This window comes from Mirounga leonina, unplaced genomic scaffold (genome assembly GCF_011800145.1).
Source record: "Mirounga leonina isolate KUSES-001 unplaced genomic scaffold, KU_Mleo_1.0 Mir_117, whole genome shotgun sequence".
NCBI lineage: Eukaryota > Metazoa > Chordata > Mammalia > Carnivora > Phocidae > Mirounga > Mirounga leonina.
The window spans coordinates 559412-574781 of NW_023270274.1; the positions used below are offsets into that span (position 1 = coordinate 559412).

The 15370-nt window shown below is 52.6% G+C and overlaps 1 protein-coding gene across 1 annotated transcript in view; it reads left to right on the forward strand.

The window, feature by feature from the left end:
* Positions 1-15370, forward strand: part of LOC118007269 (gamma-2-syntrophin-like) — a 193253-nt gene that overhangs the window by 115942 nt on the left and 61941 nt on the right. The window contains exons 10-11 of the mRNA XM_035000255.1: positions 12585-12714; positions 14814-14852. Of these exons, the coding sequence (XP_034856146.1) occupies positions 12585-12714; positions 14814-14852 (169 nt within the window). The remainder of the gene's footprint in view (positions 1-12584; positions 12715-14813; positions 14853-15370) is intronic.

The following is a 15370-nucleotide window of genomic DNA, read 5'->3' on the forward strand; positions in this document are numbered from 1 at the left end:
TGCAGGGGGGCTCTTCCAGGATGCAACTTCCTGGGGTCCCACTCAGACCAGCCTTTTCCATACCCCTCGTTTGATGTTGGCCTCTAAAAGAGTAAAGAGTTGTTGATCTTGTTTATCTTTCTGAAACATGGAAACAAGGGAGGAGGGGCAGGAGGAGGGAGGAAAGGAACAAAACTACAACTTTGGGTTTTCTGTCCCACTTCTGTCGAGTTTTTGAAAATAACAGTGAAGGGACGCCTGGGTGGCTCAGTAGGTTAAGCGTTCAACTCTTGATTTCAGCTCAGGTCATGATCTCAGGGTCGTGGGATTGAGCCCCATGTGGGGCTCCACGCTCAGCAGGGAATCTGCCGGAGATTCTCTCTCCCTTTGTCCCTCCCCCTGCATTCTTTTGCATTCTCTCACACGCTCTCTCTCTCAAATAAAATCTTAAAAAAAAAAAAAGAAAAGAAAAGAAAACAGTGAAGTGATGTCTTACCTCGTACAGCAAGATTCCATTGTTCTTTGTAGGAGATGACCCTATTTTAGAAGAAAGAGCCCATCAGGGGCCAGATGGGCTTCACCATGGTCCTGCTGGAGCTGACACATTGTAGATACCAACATTTTGAAAAGTGATACTACCTGTCAAAATTACCCCGCTAAAGACTCTGACTTATTTTGCAAAGGATGGTCATGTTTAAATATTCATACCAGAAAAGGACTTGTCTGTGGTAATTTTCTGTGGTTGAGAACCCTAAAGGCGCAGCCTCGTGGTGCCTGAGCTGTGGTTGGGCAGAGTTGGGGAGACTGTGTCCGGGGTGGGCAGGCGTCTCAGTAAGGGAGCGGCTTGCACAGGATGTGGGTGGAGTTGGCGGCGAGAGGGACGGTCAGGAACTCAGGGTCTGGTCTGCATGGGTGCTCGGAGGGTGGGCTCCTGTGGTCGTCGTTAGGCTTCGTGTTTGTCCAGGAGGATGGTGGTGGACAGTGGGAAGGATGGGCCAGACGTGTGGCGGGAGAAGCATCGTCGGCAGTGAGGTGTGTAAGTGTGCGGTCTTTGTCGTCTCTGCTCAGGTGTGATCATGAAGAGCCCTTGCCCTGCCTGCCCCCGTGCGGCCCGCAGGGAGCCCCGGCCCCCGCAGACTGGCAGCCCCCACACGTCAGGCTGCTGCTGTCTTTCTCAACACTGGCTCTGAACTTTCTGGAAATTTCATTTTGGGGAGAGACGGTTGGGTGCTCATGTTTGCTGAAAGAGAGTGATGCCATTCTAGAAGCGTTCCCACAGACGTGGAGCGCATCCAGGTACACGGAGGTCTGGGAGGCCACCTGTGCGAAGCCGTGCTTCTGGGTCAGCCCCTTAAGCCACCAGAGAGCGGGGCGCTTGACATTGCAGCAGGCCAGGGCTTCAGCCGGGTGATTCCAGAGGTCACTGACCAGCCTGGGGGGACAGAAGCCTGCCTCGGAGCCCATGCTTACTCAACACAGAAACGAGGACCCTGCACAGAGAGGGGAACGCTGTAAATCTTCATCATGTGTTCTTGGTCTGTAATTGCTGGCTTCATCTCTTAAAATGAGTCTGTGTGCTTTCTCTATACGCTTTTCCAAAGCACGGACCATGAGGCTGGACAGCCGCCTGCACTGGGCATCCTGGAAACTCAGAACCACTCTGAGCAGTAACTGATGTAAACAGTGCCAGTGGCCGGCACCCACACCTTCCTGCGGCTCCTTTTGGGGACACCATCACACTGATCCTGGGGGCGCCTCTCCCCTCCACTGTGCCTGCCGACTCAGAAGCACTCCTGTCTCTGTGTCCGCATATCGGACGGCGGTTCCTCAAAATGGTGTCTGTCCTCGCTGCCTCTGAGGCCCAGTGGTGGTGCCCCCAGGGTTTAGTACCCTGTGTGCAGGCGACACCGTGCAGCCTCACGTCCCCAACATCAGGCCTTGTTCTCCATGCAGGACACATCCTGCAGGCTCCCCTCTCCTAGAGTTTGGGATGAAAACAAACAGGACGGGTTTTAAAGTCAGAAGGAAGGGGTCTTTGGAGACCTGCATGCCTGCTTTTCTGGCCCTTCCGGTGGCTGGTGCCTCATCCTGGCCCTCCTCCCACGGTGCCGGTCCGTCAGCCAGAGCCCCCGGCCTGGCCCTCTAGCTGCAGGCTGTCTTCATGCCTCTGTCCTCAGCGTCCCATCCTTACAGGGAAACATGGGAACTGGAGGGACAGGACCTTCACCGGCAGGAATGGAGCCATGCCCCGAATGACCCAATTCCCACCCAGCGCCCAGAGCAGCTTGCGTGGGGCCTGGCTGCCGGGGTGTGGGCGGAGGGTCCACAGGCTTCTGAGCAGCTCTGGTGGGCAAGCCTCCCACAGTCATCTCCTGCCGTGGGCCCTGGCCCTGGGGCTGGGGCCGCAGGACAAATTGGACCAGCTTTCTAATTACTTTTGAGACCAAACCCAGTGACTTAGGTTCAGCTGGGTTTCCATTCCCACCTCCACCTGGTGGGCAGGCCTGACCCTGTGCCTCCGCAGACCCTGTGGGCTGCCTCCTGCCGGCTGGATGCTCACCCCACTCTCACCCAGAGACCCGACCTCTCCAAAGCACAACTTCTCCCCGAGACCCAAGGTCAGAGGTGTCCCGACCTGGTTTCCGAAGCGTCACATCTGCCAGTTTGTGGAGAGGCTACAGTGGGGTCCTCAGGTGGTGCTGGCAGGGCTTTACTCGTCTCTGCTCGGGAAGGGAAGAACCCCTCAGACAGAAGCCTGCCTGGCCTGGAACTTTGCAGCTGCTCCAACCAGCACCAGGCCTGAGGCGGCATCTGCATCCCAGGGGGGAACACACGCAGTGCTCATTCACGTGCCTGGCGCCCGGGACCGCCTGGTGAGTCGGTGACGCTGAAAACCAAACACATATATGTGCAAACCAGATGGCTGCATGGTGGTAAGAAACATAACCCGACACTACTCACACCTCGGGCCACTGTCATGAGAACTGAGGCTGGAGAAGCAGAGACTGGGTCCTGTGTGCGTCTGCTCGTGTGTGTGTGCATGTGTGTGCACCTGTGTGCAACTGTGTGCATGTGTGGACTCCTGCATGCATGTGTGTGGGCTCCTGTGTGCGTGTGTGTGTGCATGTGTGCACATGTGTGCATGTGTGTGCACGTGCCTGTGTGCATGTGTATTTGCGGGTGCACACTTGTGTGCGTGCATGGGCTCCTGTGTGCGTGTGTGCATGTGCATGCCTGTGTGTGTGCGTGGACTCCTGTGTGTGTTCCTATGTGTGTGTATCTCCGTGTGCACATCTTTGTGTGTGTGGGCTCCTCTGTGCGTGTGTGGGCTCCTGTGTGTATTTGCATGTGCATGCCTGTGTGCGTGTGTGGGCTCCTGTGTGTGTGCATGTGCATGCCTGTGTGCATGTGTGGGCTCCTGTGCACATGCCTGTGTGCGCGTGTGCGTGTGTGTACCTGTGTGTGTGCATGGGCTCCTACGTGCGTGCGTGGGCTCCTGTGTGTGCGCCCGTGTGTGTGTGCACTTGTGTGCATGCACCTTTCCAGTTTCTTGTGACCTTGGGCATGTTGACTGATCTCTGTGAGCGCCCACATCCTCGTGTCTATCGGTGACTGTATCAGGACTTTCTGCAGGGAGTGGAGCGAAGACTAGAACCAGAGCAATACATGCAGTATTTTGCACATTATTACAAAGTCACAATCAATAAGCATCAGGTGGCTGTTTTTATCCTGAGTTATGTCATTGTTGTGGTTTCTTTTTTCTTCTCTAAAATTTGTTAGTTGTTTAAAGATTTACATGGGGTTATGAAGAGAACCCAGCACTTTTGTGGGAAGGACGTAAGAAGTCATTACCCGTCACTGGCCTGTGTTAGAACTGAAGCAGAGATGGGTACGAAGTGCTGTATTCTTCTGTTTTACACTCTCTTGAGATTCCTCTTTACTCTTTTTTGTGCTTCCATAAAATCAGTAATGTACTATTAGCCGGAAATCGTTGACAGAGGCTCTTTGGGGCTAGAGCTTAAGCATCATGTGGACTAAGAAATTACTGCAAAGACCGTGTGCTGACACAGTGGAGAGTACAGTGGTCTTGAGAAACGTGCTGCTCTTGGGGATGTTTTTCTTTCCACCTCGGGAGGCACCCACGACGCATGCCGGGCACACCTGCGGGATGTCCACGTTCAGGGTGAGTGGAGTTGCATCCGTGCTGGCCACTGAATGTGGCACATCCCTGTCACCGGCGTGTTTACTGTAGGCTTGCTGAGCCACCTTCAGGAAACGGGTTCAGCCTCCCCTTCTCCCTGACATGAGCTGTCCCTGCGTGTCCTCAGCTTCCTGCCTACATTGCCAGCCAGGGCTGAGGAGGCATCACTAGGGCCACAGCATGGGTCCCGCACCTCTGCCTGGAGCCCGAGCCCCTCCCTGCCCCACCCTGAGGACTTGAGGCAGTGAATCTCCATGATGGAGTTTTGCTCAGGAATCCTTTCTTTTTTTTTTTTTTTAATTTTATTTATTTGACAGAAAGAGACACAGCGAGAGAGGGAACACAAGCAGGGGGAGCGGGAGAGGGAGAAGCAGACTCCCCGCCGAGCAGGGAGCCCGACGCGGGGCTCGATCCCAGGACCCCAGGATCATGACCCGAGCCGAAGGCAGACACTTAACGACTGAGCCACCCAGGCGCCCCTCAGGAATCATTTCTTGATGCCATTTAGTGTCATGCACTCACTGGGGAACACTTGTCTACACCCCAAGTGTGTATACGCCATGGAACAACAGTTAAATTAGAAATCTAAGGTTTCAGCCTCCAAAAACTGTAACGTATCAGTGTTCAAGGGAGAGAGGGTCATAAGTATTTGGAGAACGGGGGGCCACTAGGAAGGCCATGGAGCATCTGACAGGGGTGAGGATTGGCTGCTGTTGGGTGTCTCTGACAGGGGTATGCACGCATATACCCATAGGTACACGCAGCTGAAAATACTAATTCTGGGAAACTCAGAAAATGCAAATGTGTGGGGACAGTAGGTGAATGCCGTATGGTTTTGCCATGATCTTCGCAGTACTACCATTTTGACGTGCATTGGTCTGGACTTCCTGGGAGACAGAGATCATACTGGGGATAAATACATGGGGCCCAGGGTTTTAGGGAGAACAAGACTATAGTCCAACCGATGTTCACGCTGCCTGTTTTTCCCACAAGTCCTATTGCATGTCATCCTTGGTGGAGCCGTCCCAGGTACAGACAGGACCTGGACTCCCTGCCAGCCCTGCTTGCACCTCCACATCTGCCAACACCCTCGGGACCCTTCGGCCTCATGTCTTCTGCCAAAGCTGACATTTCAGGAAGGCTTCCTCAGTGCTTCCTTTTTAGCCATAAAGCCACAAGATTGTTTCCACTGAAGTGTGGCTGATGCACAATATCCTTCTACCTTCAGACATAGATGGCAGCAATCTGATGTTTTTATGCATTACAGGATGGTCCTCCCAAGTCCGGTTACCATCTGCCACCATGCCATTGACTGGGCTCCGTATGTGTACCTTCGTCCCTGTCACCTGCTTACCCACAGCTGGAAGTTTCCACCTCCTAGTCTCTTCACCTGCTTTGCCATCCCTCACCCCCTCCCTCCAGCCACCACCAGATTGTTTTCTGTATCTATGAGTCGGTTTCTGTTTTGTTTTTTAGATTCCACAAATAAGTGAGATCACACAGTGTTTGTCTTTCTCTGATTTCACTGGATGTAATGTTCTCAGGGTTTTCTATGTTATCACAAATGGCAAGCTCTCACTACTTTTATGGCTGAGTAGTAGTCCATTGTGTGTATGTAATGCATCTTCTTTATCCATTCATCTACCTTTGGACACTTTTTATGTCTCAGCAGATGTGAACAATGCTGCAGTGAAATCGGTGTGCATGTATCCCTTCAAATTAGTGTTTTTGTCTTCTTTGGATAAATACCTAGTAGTGCATTTGCTGGTCACAGAGTAGCTCTATTTTTAACTTTTTGAAGAATCTCCCTACTGTTTTTCCACAGTGGCTGCACCAGTTTTCATTCCCACCAACACTGTAGGAGGGTTCCCCTTTCTCTGCATCCTCGCCAACATCTGTGACTTCCTGTCTTGTAGATTTTAGCCATTCTGACAGGTGTGAGGTGATATATAATCATAGTTTCAATTTGCATTTCCCTGATGGTGAGAGATGTTGAGCATCTTTTCATGTGTCTGTTGGCCATCTGGATGTCTTTGGAGAGATGTCTATTCGGGTCTGCCCATTTTTTAATTGAACAGACTCATAAATTTGTCATGTGGCACCTCGATACCTGGGCTTGCTACTGTGTCCTGCCCCCTCCCACCTTGTTTTAGGGTAGAAGAAACAAGACACAAGAGCTCACTGAGCCCCTGGTGTGAGGTGCCCACTGCTCATTGCTTCACTGTCTACAATCAGAAAATGCAACTTTCTATCCACGTTCCATGTGATATCTTGGATGATTTTCACTGCTTAATTCATGTGCTAGGCTATGTGACCCAGGTGTTCTGTTTTAATTGTGAGGTTTTACTCTTTGAAATGGAAGGAGGACACAAAGGGGAGATCAGCTTGCGCACCTGGTGTGTGGTTATGCAGTTAGCACATTGAATTCAACGGACAGACAGACAGACGGGAAGTGTGGCGGCATCTTTGGTGTTGGCGGCTGGAGGGTTCAGGGGACATTTACAGAGGACAGGCTCATGCTGGGGCTGCGCGTTCAGAGGGACTCTGTGCGGGCTGTGCTCACATGGGTGGCCGTGGGGTGGGTGCCAGGCTATTTTGGTGACAGTTGGTCACTGTTGTGATGACTTTGGGTGGTCCAGACCCAGAAGCCCATGATGCAGCTGCTCATGGTTTTTGGAGTAAAATGTGGATAATAATTTTGTTTTTGTAGGTCGAGTGGTTCGCTGACCAGAGCACGGGATCTGTGGGGAGCTGGGTGGGGTTGAATGAGTCTCCAACCTTGTTAGCTGCCCACGTGGGCAGGGGACATGGCCTCTCGATGCCACTCTGGGAAACAGAAACAGTAACACCTGTTTTGTAAGATGGCTGAGAGGAAAAATACATTAAAATTAAAGTGCAAATCACATAGCACAGTGCCTGGCAGGAAGCCAGGCTTGAATAAATGGTAACCTCTGGGTCTTGTTATTGCCACTGCTCTTCTAGTTACGGAACACCGAGTGTGAACTGCTCATGCTCTGGGGTGTCCTCCTCCCCCTAGAAAGCAGCGAACATCCCCGGGAATAGATGTGTTGAAAGAAGCACACACCACCCAATGCACTGTCGGTGCCCCACTGGTGGATTCTCCCCAGAAGCAAGGATAATTATAGTCCTTCTGTGCTTGCCGTCTGCCAGACGCAGTGCCGGCTCCTCACCGGCCTGGCCTAATGGATCCACACAGCGTGGCCCCGCTGCCTGCCGGCACGCCTGTTTTCACATGTTGGAGCTGCAGCTTGGCTGGAATTGAGGAGCAGGGGGCTCTGCAGCTGGGTGCACCTCGCGTCACGCTGCATGTTCTCAGGCAACACATAGTCTCGACCCCTACCGCGTGCAGGCAGTCTTGGGGGTGCTGGCGGTGGTGAACAAAGCCCGGGACCTGTGTTCTCATGAAGCTGAGCGTCTGCTAGGAGACACAGGCAGGAAGCAGGCAGACATCCTAAGTGTCCCTCGGGTCCTCGAGGTGCTGTTCTATCTCTCTTCCTCCTTCCGTGGGATCCCCTGCAGGTGCCCAACCGTCAGGTGCATCGTGCCTGTGTGGGACCCTCTGCTGCTCACACCACTGCAGGACCAGGGGCTGGGAGGACACAGGCCTGGTCTCAGGAAGTGGCAGAAGGTGACACAAGAGGATGCCAAGTTGCTCCTTTAGGTACCACAAGGGAGAAGTTCGCTTTCTCTTCCGGACCTGCTCAGCTTTGGTCTGCTCAAGTGAGCACTTTATTTGTGCCCTGAGTTTTCCAGGAATAGTGACTTACCATGAACAAAGCGATGTAGGGAAAATGATGCCCAGACTCAAATTTTTGCATCTGTGTCAGTATTTAACATGGAATACTTAGAAATACTTAGAAATACCACGGATGAGGAGAGTAGGAAGAAAATATTTCTCTGGCTTCCATGAAAAAATTATGCCCACGCTACAGACACAGTCTTGAAATACAATATGTGAAAGCAAATTTGAAGATTTTACTAAGTCTGAGACGTACACACATTTTCTTCTCATTTGGCAGTAACTCTCCGTCATGAGCAAAATAAACACACGCCCTGCTCCCAGCTCCAAAGTGTGGGGGCCTCGAGTTACACAAAGGACGCGGGTGCATGTGTGCTGCACCCCCCCCCCCCGGTTCCTGCCCAGGTGCGGGGAGAGATGGCGATGTATCTTTCCAGGAGCCTTGGCATTGCTGGCCCTCGACCTCCTCATTGATAACACTGTCTGGCCATGGCTTGGTTTCTCCCTGGGGACGCTTTTCCTGCTGATTCCTAAAACCTGATGCAGGACGATCACAGAGCACGCTGAGCCCAAGCGGTGGGGATCTGTGATTTTTAGCTCTGACGATGACAAAATCCCGCAAAGGCCGAGCAGATGCTCTGACTCCAGAGCCACGTGGTCAGCTTCCTCCTGGGCGCTGTGGGAGGGATACGTTGACGAGCCCAAACACACTGCCCATGAAATGCTGAGAAAGTAAATCCTCAGAGTCAGTCTGGAAGAAATGCATGGAAATCTGTCACTCACGCATGCCTGAAAATTCATATAATTGCCTCTGGTTAATAGTGCTTTTGTAGCAGTAAGCCCAAGTGTAAATTCCCTCTCCGTACATTATGACCGGTACGTATCATCGGCATTGACGTCCACACCATTTCTGTCTGCAACACTCAGTCTGCGTCGTTGTTCCACAAGTAAGTGTTCTGAGTGATGATGTTTGCATAGTGACTGGGTTTGCAGTAGACTTCCGACAGCTCCTTACTTGCTTCTCCCGCGCTGTGGCACGGTTGGCATTTTGAAGCCCGTCACGAGGACAAGGAGGACAGACCTCAGAGGTTAGGGGTCAGCATGCCTCAGTGCCTAAAACACGGACTCAGAACGCACGCTTTCCGTAGCCGGACCAGCTCTGCGCGTGGGCTCTGTGGAAGGCTTCGTCAGACTGAGGATGCTCCCCGGGGTCCTGGCCATGAGGAAGGGCGGAGAAAGCCGCGTGGTTCTCCCGTGTGTTTCCGGGGTTAAGCAGGACACGGCGGAAGCAGACTGTGGTCAGTGAAGGTGCACACGGCGAGTCCTAGGGCAACCGACACTCTGTGTGTACACATCACATGTGAAGGTTATTTAGCTCATTGCTAATTCACCCCTTGTTACCAATTCCTTAGCTCATCACACATCCTCTGGCTTGTTACTAGCAAGTACATGACGTGTCTCATGCTCACGAGCCTGGATTATGTCCGTGTCTCCATCGCGTGGGTCCAGCAACACGTCATAGACATACTGCACTGTACAATGGATTTTTTTTTTTAAGATTTTTTTTTTTTTTTTTTTTTTTTTTTTTAGACAGAGAGAATGAGAGAGAGAGAGCACATGAGAGGGGGGAGGGTCAGAGGCAGAAGCAGACTCCCTGCGGAGCAGGGAGCCCTATGCGGGACTCGATCCCGGGACTCCAGGATCATGACCTGAGCCGAAGGCAGTCGCTTAACCAACTGAGCCACCCGGGCGCCCCTGTACAATGGATTTTTATGTTATTTACAGTAAGAGGAAATGGGTGTATCCTGTCCTTTGTAATTACGTTGTCACCGTCCTGGTGCGTGCTTTCCTGGGCACTCACTTTCCAGACAGGACCTGCCTCAGCTCCCGATCCCCATCCCTACCCCGAAGAGGGTTTCAGGAGCCCCAGACTCTGTTTCCTTATTTCATCTTCATGCTGGACAGGGGGCCGTGGTGTGGCAGCTCGGTGCTTGGTGGACCTGCTCGTGCGTTGAGCGCTGGGTACGTGCCATCCTCCTCCTGCCTTCCGGACGCCGCTGCCTCCGCGGGAGGTCGGCTGGAGGTTTGCGGCTCCCTTGTAAGTGACAAGTTGTTTTTCTCTTGCCGCTTTGAGACATGTCTCCTGTCTTTGATTCTCAGCATGTTGACCTGAGGCGTCTGTTTGTGGATGTGAGTGTGGATCCTGTTTGGATCACCAGACCTGCCCCGGTGTGCAAACCAGTGATTCTCAGAACCCTCGGGAAGGCTCCGGCCACCGCTCCTCAGGACGTTTGGTCTGCCCTCGGTCTCTGCTCCTGCTGGTGCCCCCAGCGATGTCTCCTGCTTCTCAGAGCCCCCAACGGGGTTCTTCCATCTTTCTTCTGCCTGTTCTGTGGGCTGCACAGACCCCGCCAACCTGCCTGGCTCACTAATCCTTCTGTCAGGACGAACCCGCTCCAGCCTATCCAGTAAATCTTCCATCGCGGTTCTTACACTCGTTACCTCCGGTGGACCCACTGGTTCTGCCCGCACGGTCTGTCCCTCCGTGGGGGATCGCTGTTGCCTGGGCTTCTTCAGACATGGATTCCTTAGTCCCTGGAACGTCCCTGTGATGGCTGTTTGCACATCTTCCTGTGCGAGGTGACCTCCAGCCACATGCACCAGTCACACCGTCCCGTGTCCAGCACCCTGGGTCCCCACCCCCACCCAGGGCTTGTCACTGTTACTTGTGTGTGTGTCTGTCCATGCTGGTCTGCTGCGCTCAGGGACAAGCCTCTGGGCCGTGCTCTCGGTCACCCTGAGATGACAGGCGTTTCTCTCTTTCCCTGACCACACCCAGCTGTCAAACTTCACTAATTTTCAGGTGATCGGTCTGTTGTTCTCAACCAAGCTTTTTGGCATAAATGGCTCCACAGAATAATCCAGTCAAATCAGGTTCCTTTGAAGGGACAGTTCCGGGGTCAGTGTTTGGGATTCGTTCTGACTATGGCATCCACGGCTTTTGCGGGCGCCCGTAACTGTGAACGTCTCCACGCTATACTGCAAACGAGGTCAGCGTCTTTGCAAATAGATCAGGAACCAGAGGTTTTGTGCCTTGTTTCCCTCCAGACAAATCTCTGAGCAGGAGGTAGGGACAGTGACATTTGTCTGTCAGTGAGCCTTGTGCTCAGATGCAGGCAGTGATGATGGGACCGGGGGGGGTGGTGAGGTTGGAGGTCGGGGGGCGCAGGTGTGAAGTGTGGGGAGGCAGGGGGCGGATGCGAGGTGAGGCTGGCGGCGGAGTGGACATGAGGTCATGGGGGGGCCCAGGGGTGGATGTGAGGTCAGGGTCGGGGGTGGACGTGAGGTCTGGGGACCCCGGGGCAGACGTGAGGTCCAGGGGGCCACAGGGGTGGACACGAGGTCGAGGGTCGGGGGCCGACAAGTGGTCGAGGGTGTCTGCGTGCACCAGAGAAGGGGGACTCTGCTCGAGAGCCTGCGGGAGGCTCTGTAACACCCCACTGTCCCCACTGTCCCCTCCTCCCATCCTTAACAAAACATGAATAAATTCACAGCTGAAGTTATTAATACGTAACGCAGTGTGGACCTTGTTTCTTAAAATAATATGCCTGTTTTGTCATTCATTTTTTAAACTTTCCATTATTTGCTTAAGGACATGAAGGTGTAGGCTCCATGGATTAATACCCACTGTTTTCTTAAGGAAAAAGGAACAGGAGCATAAATGACATTCCGTTCCATAATAGTGGTATCAGTCAGCCGGGGCCGCACAGCCAAGTGCCACCTTCAGGGGCGTAAGCAGCAGACACTTAGGTTCTCACGCTTCGCAGCCTGGATGTCCCCGTCGGTCCCCACACGGGTCCGGTGCTGGTCAGAGCCTCTTTCGGCTGACAGACAGCCGTGTTGTCGTGTCCTCCCCAGGTGGGGACAGAGCTCTGGCATCTCTTCCCGTAAAGACACTGGTCCTGCGGGATCAGGGCTCGACCTGGACTTCACCTCCTTCTCAGAGGCTCCCCCATCTCCCAAGACATCCACTCTGGGGACGTGAATCCGGGACACAAGTCCGTTGATCACAAGAGTTATATGTGAAGTAGCTTTGAAAAAGGCTTTCATGATAGGGAAGAACTACTGAATTAGAGACGATCATCCTGCTGTTACAAATAATTTACCATGGGAAGGTCTGTGGCACATTGATTTTTATGAAAAAAAGAAAGAACCAACTTCTTAGAAAGCTCAATGTAAATCGGAAATATGTGTGTGTCATAAAATAGCGTTGATATTGAGGAATGATGATGCTTGAGTGCCCATCCTCATTGTGTCTAGAGCTTTAATACCACAATAAGTGGTCTCGGAAAGAATTATTACTGAGGACCCTATAAAACAAGAACTCCAAAATTCCTAAAAGAGCAAGAGTCATTTCCTACACAAATTGACTGTCATATTTTTTTACTGAATTAGAAACAGCTATTCATGATGGATTTCAAAGTTCTGAACTTACTTTGGGGGGACATACGATGTGGAGCAGGTTGGGTGTGTGACCACGGCCTCTGCCGCGTCTCCCCGTGTGGCTCTGGGCAGCGCTGGAGGCTCTGTGGGCGTGCACGAACCGCTCGGGCTGGTGCACAGGGCGGCTCCCCTCTTCCGCAGGTCCAGCGCGTTCGAGGTGCTGGCTCTGGACGGGATCAGCACGGGGATCCTGCGGTTTCACACGGCCCAGGAGAGCGCCGACTGGCTGAGAGCAGTGTCCACGAACATCAGTGACCTGACAAGACAGAGGGTGAGCAGACTTCCCAGGACTTTCTGCTTTTGCACTTAATCCACAAAAATGATTTGATATTTTTTGTTACTTATAATTAACGCTAAAATAATTAGTTATAAGATTAAACAAGGAAATATGTACTTTTTTCAACATACCACATCTCTGATTAAAACAAGTTCAAAATTAAGTCCTGCACATGTCTCCTGAGTGAGAGTCTGTGCCCAATCAGACATGTGGATGCTCACCCCATCCCTTCCTCTCTCTCCTCCTGTCCCCGCACAAGCACAGACCCTTTCATGTACGTGTAATACCACGTACACTTTACCCAAATGCATCGATGGAACGGGGGGACCCCAATGAGGTTGAAGACAGAATGCCCTGTAACTTTATGAAAACAAGACACATATCCACCCAGCAAGATGTCTTCCCAAAGTTTCAGTGCAAGTATCTAGGAAGGAGAAAGTGCCCTGTCTCCTTGAGGGATCTGTTTGATGTTCAAAGTCAATACAAAATAGCTGGCTGGGAGTTGAAGTCAAATTAAGAGTAACTTCCCAAAGGAACCACTGTATGCTGCCAATGAGCTGTAGGCCCCCGGAAGGACTCGTTCGTGGCCAAAGTGGCCTTTGATCAGTTCCTTCCCAGGTGACCTGCCCACGGACTCTGTTTGTGTCCTGAGGCTTCTGTTTCAGGGAAGCAGGTAGCAGGAAGTCCCGGGACCAGCCTTTGGACCCCACTGCCCAGCTGAGCACAGGTCCACCCTGCAGCAGCCCTGCACCCCTCCCACCCTGCTGCCCATCCCCCGCCCCACCGCCCGGTCCCCCCACCCTGCTGCCCGTCCCCACCCTGCAGCAGCACCTGCCACCCAGTCCCCCACCCCACTGCCCAGCCCTTACTCCACGGCCCATTCGCCACCCTGCCACCTGTCCGCCCACCCCGCTGCCCATCCCCACCCTGCAGCAGCCCTGCACCCCTTCCCACACTGCTGCCCATCCCCCGCCCTGCCCACCCGTCCCCACCCCACTGCCTGTCCCCACCCTTGAGCAGCTCCTGCCACCCAGTTCCCCAGCCCGCCACCTGTCCCCCGCCACCCCGCTGCCCGTCCCCACGCCACCACCCATTCGCCACCCCCCCACCTCTCTTCTTCCCCACACACTGCCTTGTTCCTGGAAGCTGTGAAACAGAGGTTGACTGAGCGCATTAAAATATTTGGGAAAGCAGCAATGTGCTCAATTCCTATAGAGCAGAACCTCTCTCAGACCTTCGTTTTCAGACGTGACAGTTTGAATTCCAAAGGTATCTGGATGGATTAAAGGAAAAGAAAGAACTAGCCGGTGGTGGGAGTTTGGTATTTCAAGAGTGCCTGTGACCAGGGAGCCCCTCAGGTCTGGGTGATTTTACACATTCTAGCTGGCAGGCAGAGCCCAGAGAAGGGAACCAGCTGTGTGGATTCAAAGCCGCACTCCAACTCTGCGTGGTACGCTTCTGGACCTCCACTTCCTCCCTGGTAAGATTTTGGAAATAGTGCTGCTGTGCAGGATTTCTGGGAGAGGCAAGTAAAGGAGCACACGTGGGATGGGAAACTCTAAGATTACTAGAGCAGAAATCATTTCCCATTTTTACAGATGTTGAAATTTAAGCATCTCCTGTCCCATAGCTTCACTCACACAAAATACTGGTATTTAAAACGAGTAAGTATGTTAATAGTGAGGTTTTTTGGGTGCCTGGGTGGCTCAGTTGTTGGGCGACTGCCTTCGGCTCAGGTCATGATCCCAGGGTCCTGGGATCGAGCCCCGCATCGGGCTCCCTGCTCTGCGGGAAGCCTGCTTCTCCCTCTCCCACTCCCCCTGCTTGTGTTCCCTCTCGCTGTGTCTCTCTCTGTCAAATAAATATAATCTTTAAAAAAAAAGAATATTAAAAAAAATAGTGGGGTTTTTCTCTACTGTAGCATTGCTGTGGTACATGATTTGGTTTTTAGGTAAGAAATGCATCGTAGAAGAAGCTTGTTCCCAAGGACACGTCCTGCGGCTAATTAATTTCAGTTGCTGATTCGACAGGTTGAAAAATGATGGCATTAATATTCTTGTCCTACTGACTCTCTTGCTTCCTTCTCTCTACAGGTGAGGACGGAGAATAAGTGCTCTTCCCCTTGTGACCAGGTGGGTCCTGCGTTTTTCTTGTCGATCATATGACAAGTCTCTAAAAGTAGTTTCTCCTGGTCTTGGAACTTGATTTGGGAATTTTGGTAGAAGTCAGGGTCCTTGTCCTCGGTGCAGGAGGAATTGCTCTGGTCCTCTGTCCAGGTTATAACTGAGCTCTCGGCACCTGGGTTTTCTGAGGAAATGTTAAACGATAGTGTAGTTGTGATTGTTTAAGCTGAGAGGTGTTTTACTTTGGAGACACTACTGTGTGATCTGAAACTTAAGCACTGTGTAATTTTCTTAAGAACACCCTCATTTGGAGAGCTTTGCCCTGGAGAGACTGCTGTCCAGCAGATGGGTGGGAGCCCATGCCCTGGTGCAGGCAGCATGTGCACATTGACCCAGACCTGCCAACGGGGCTGCCTCGTGGGGAATCCACAGTTCATTCCTTCTCAGGGCAGAGCCGGCCACTGATGAGCTGACGCCCGATCGGGGCTCCCGGTCACTGGGTCTGTAAGTGCGTAGGGATGAGCTGA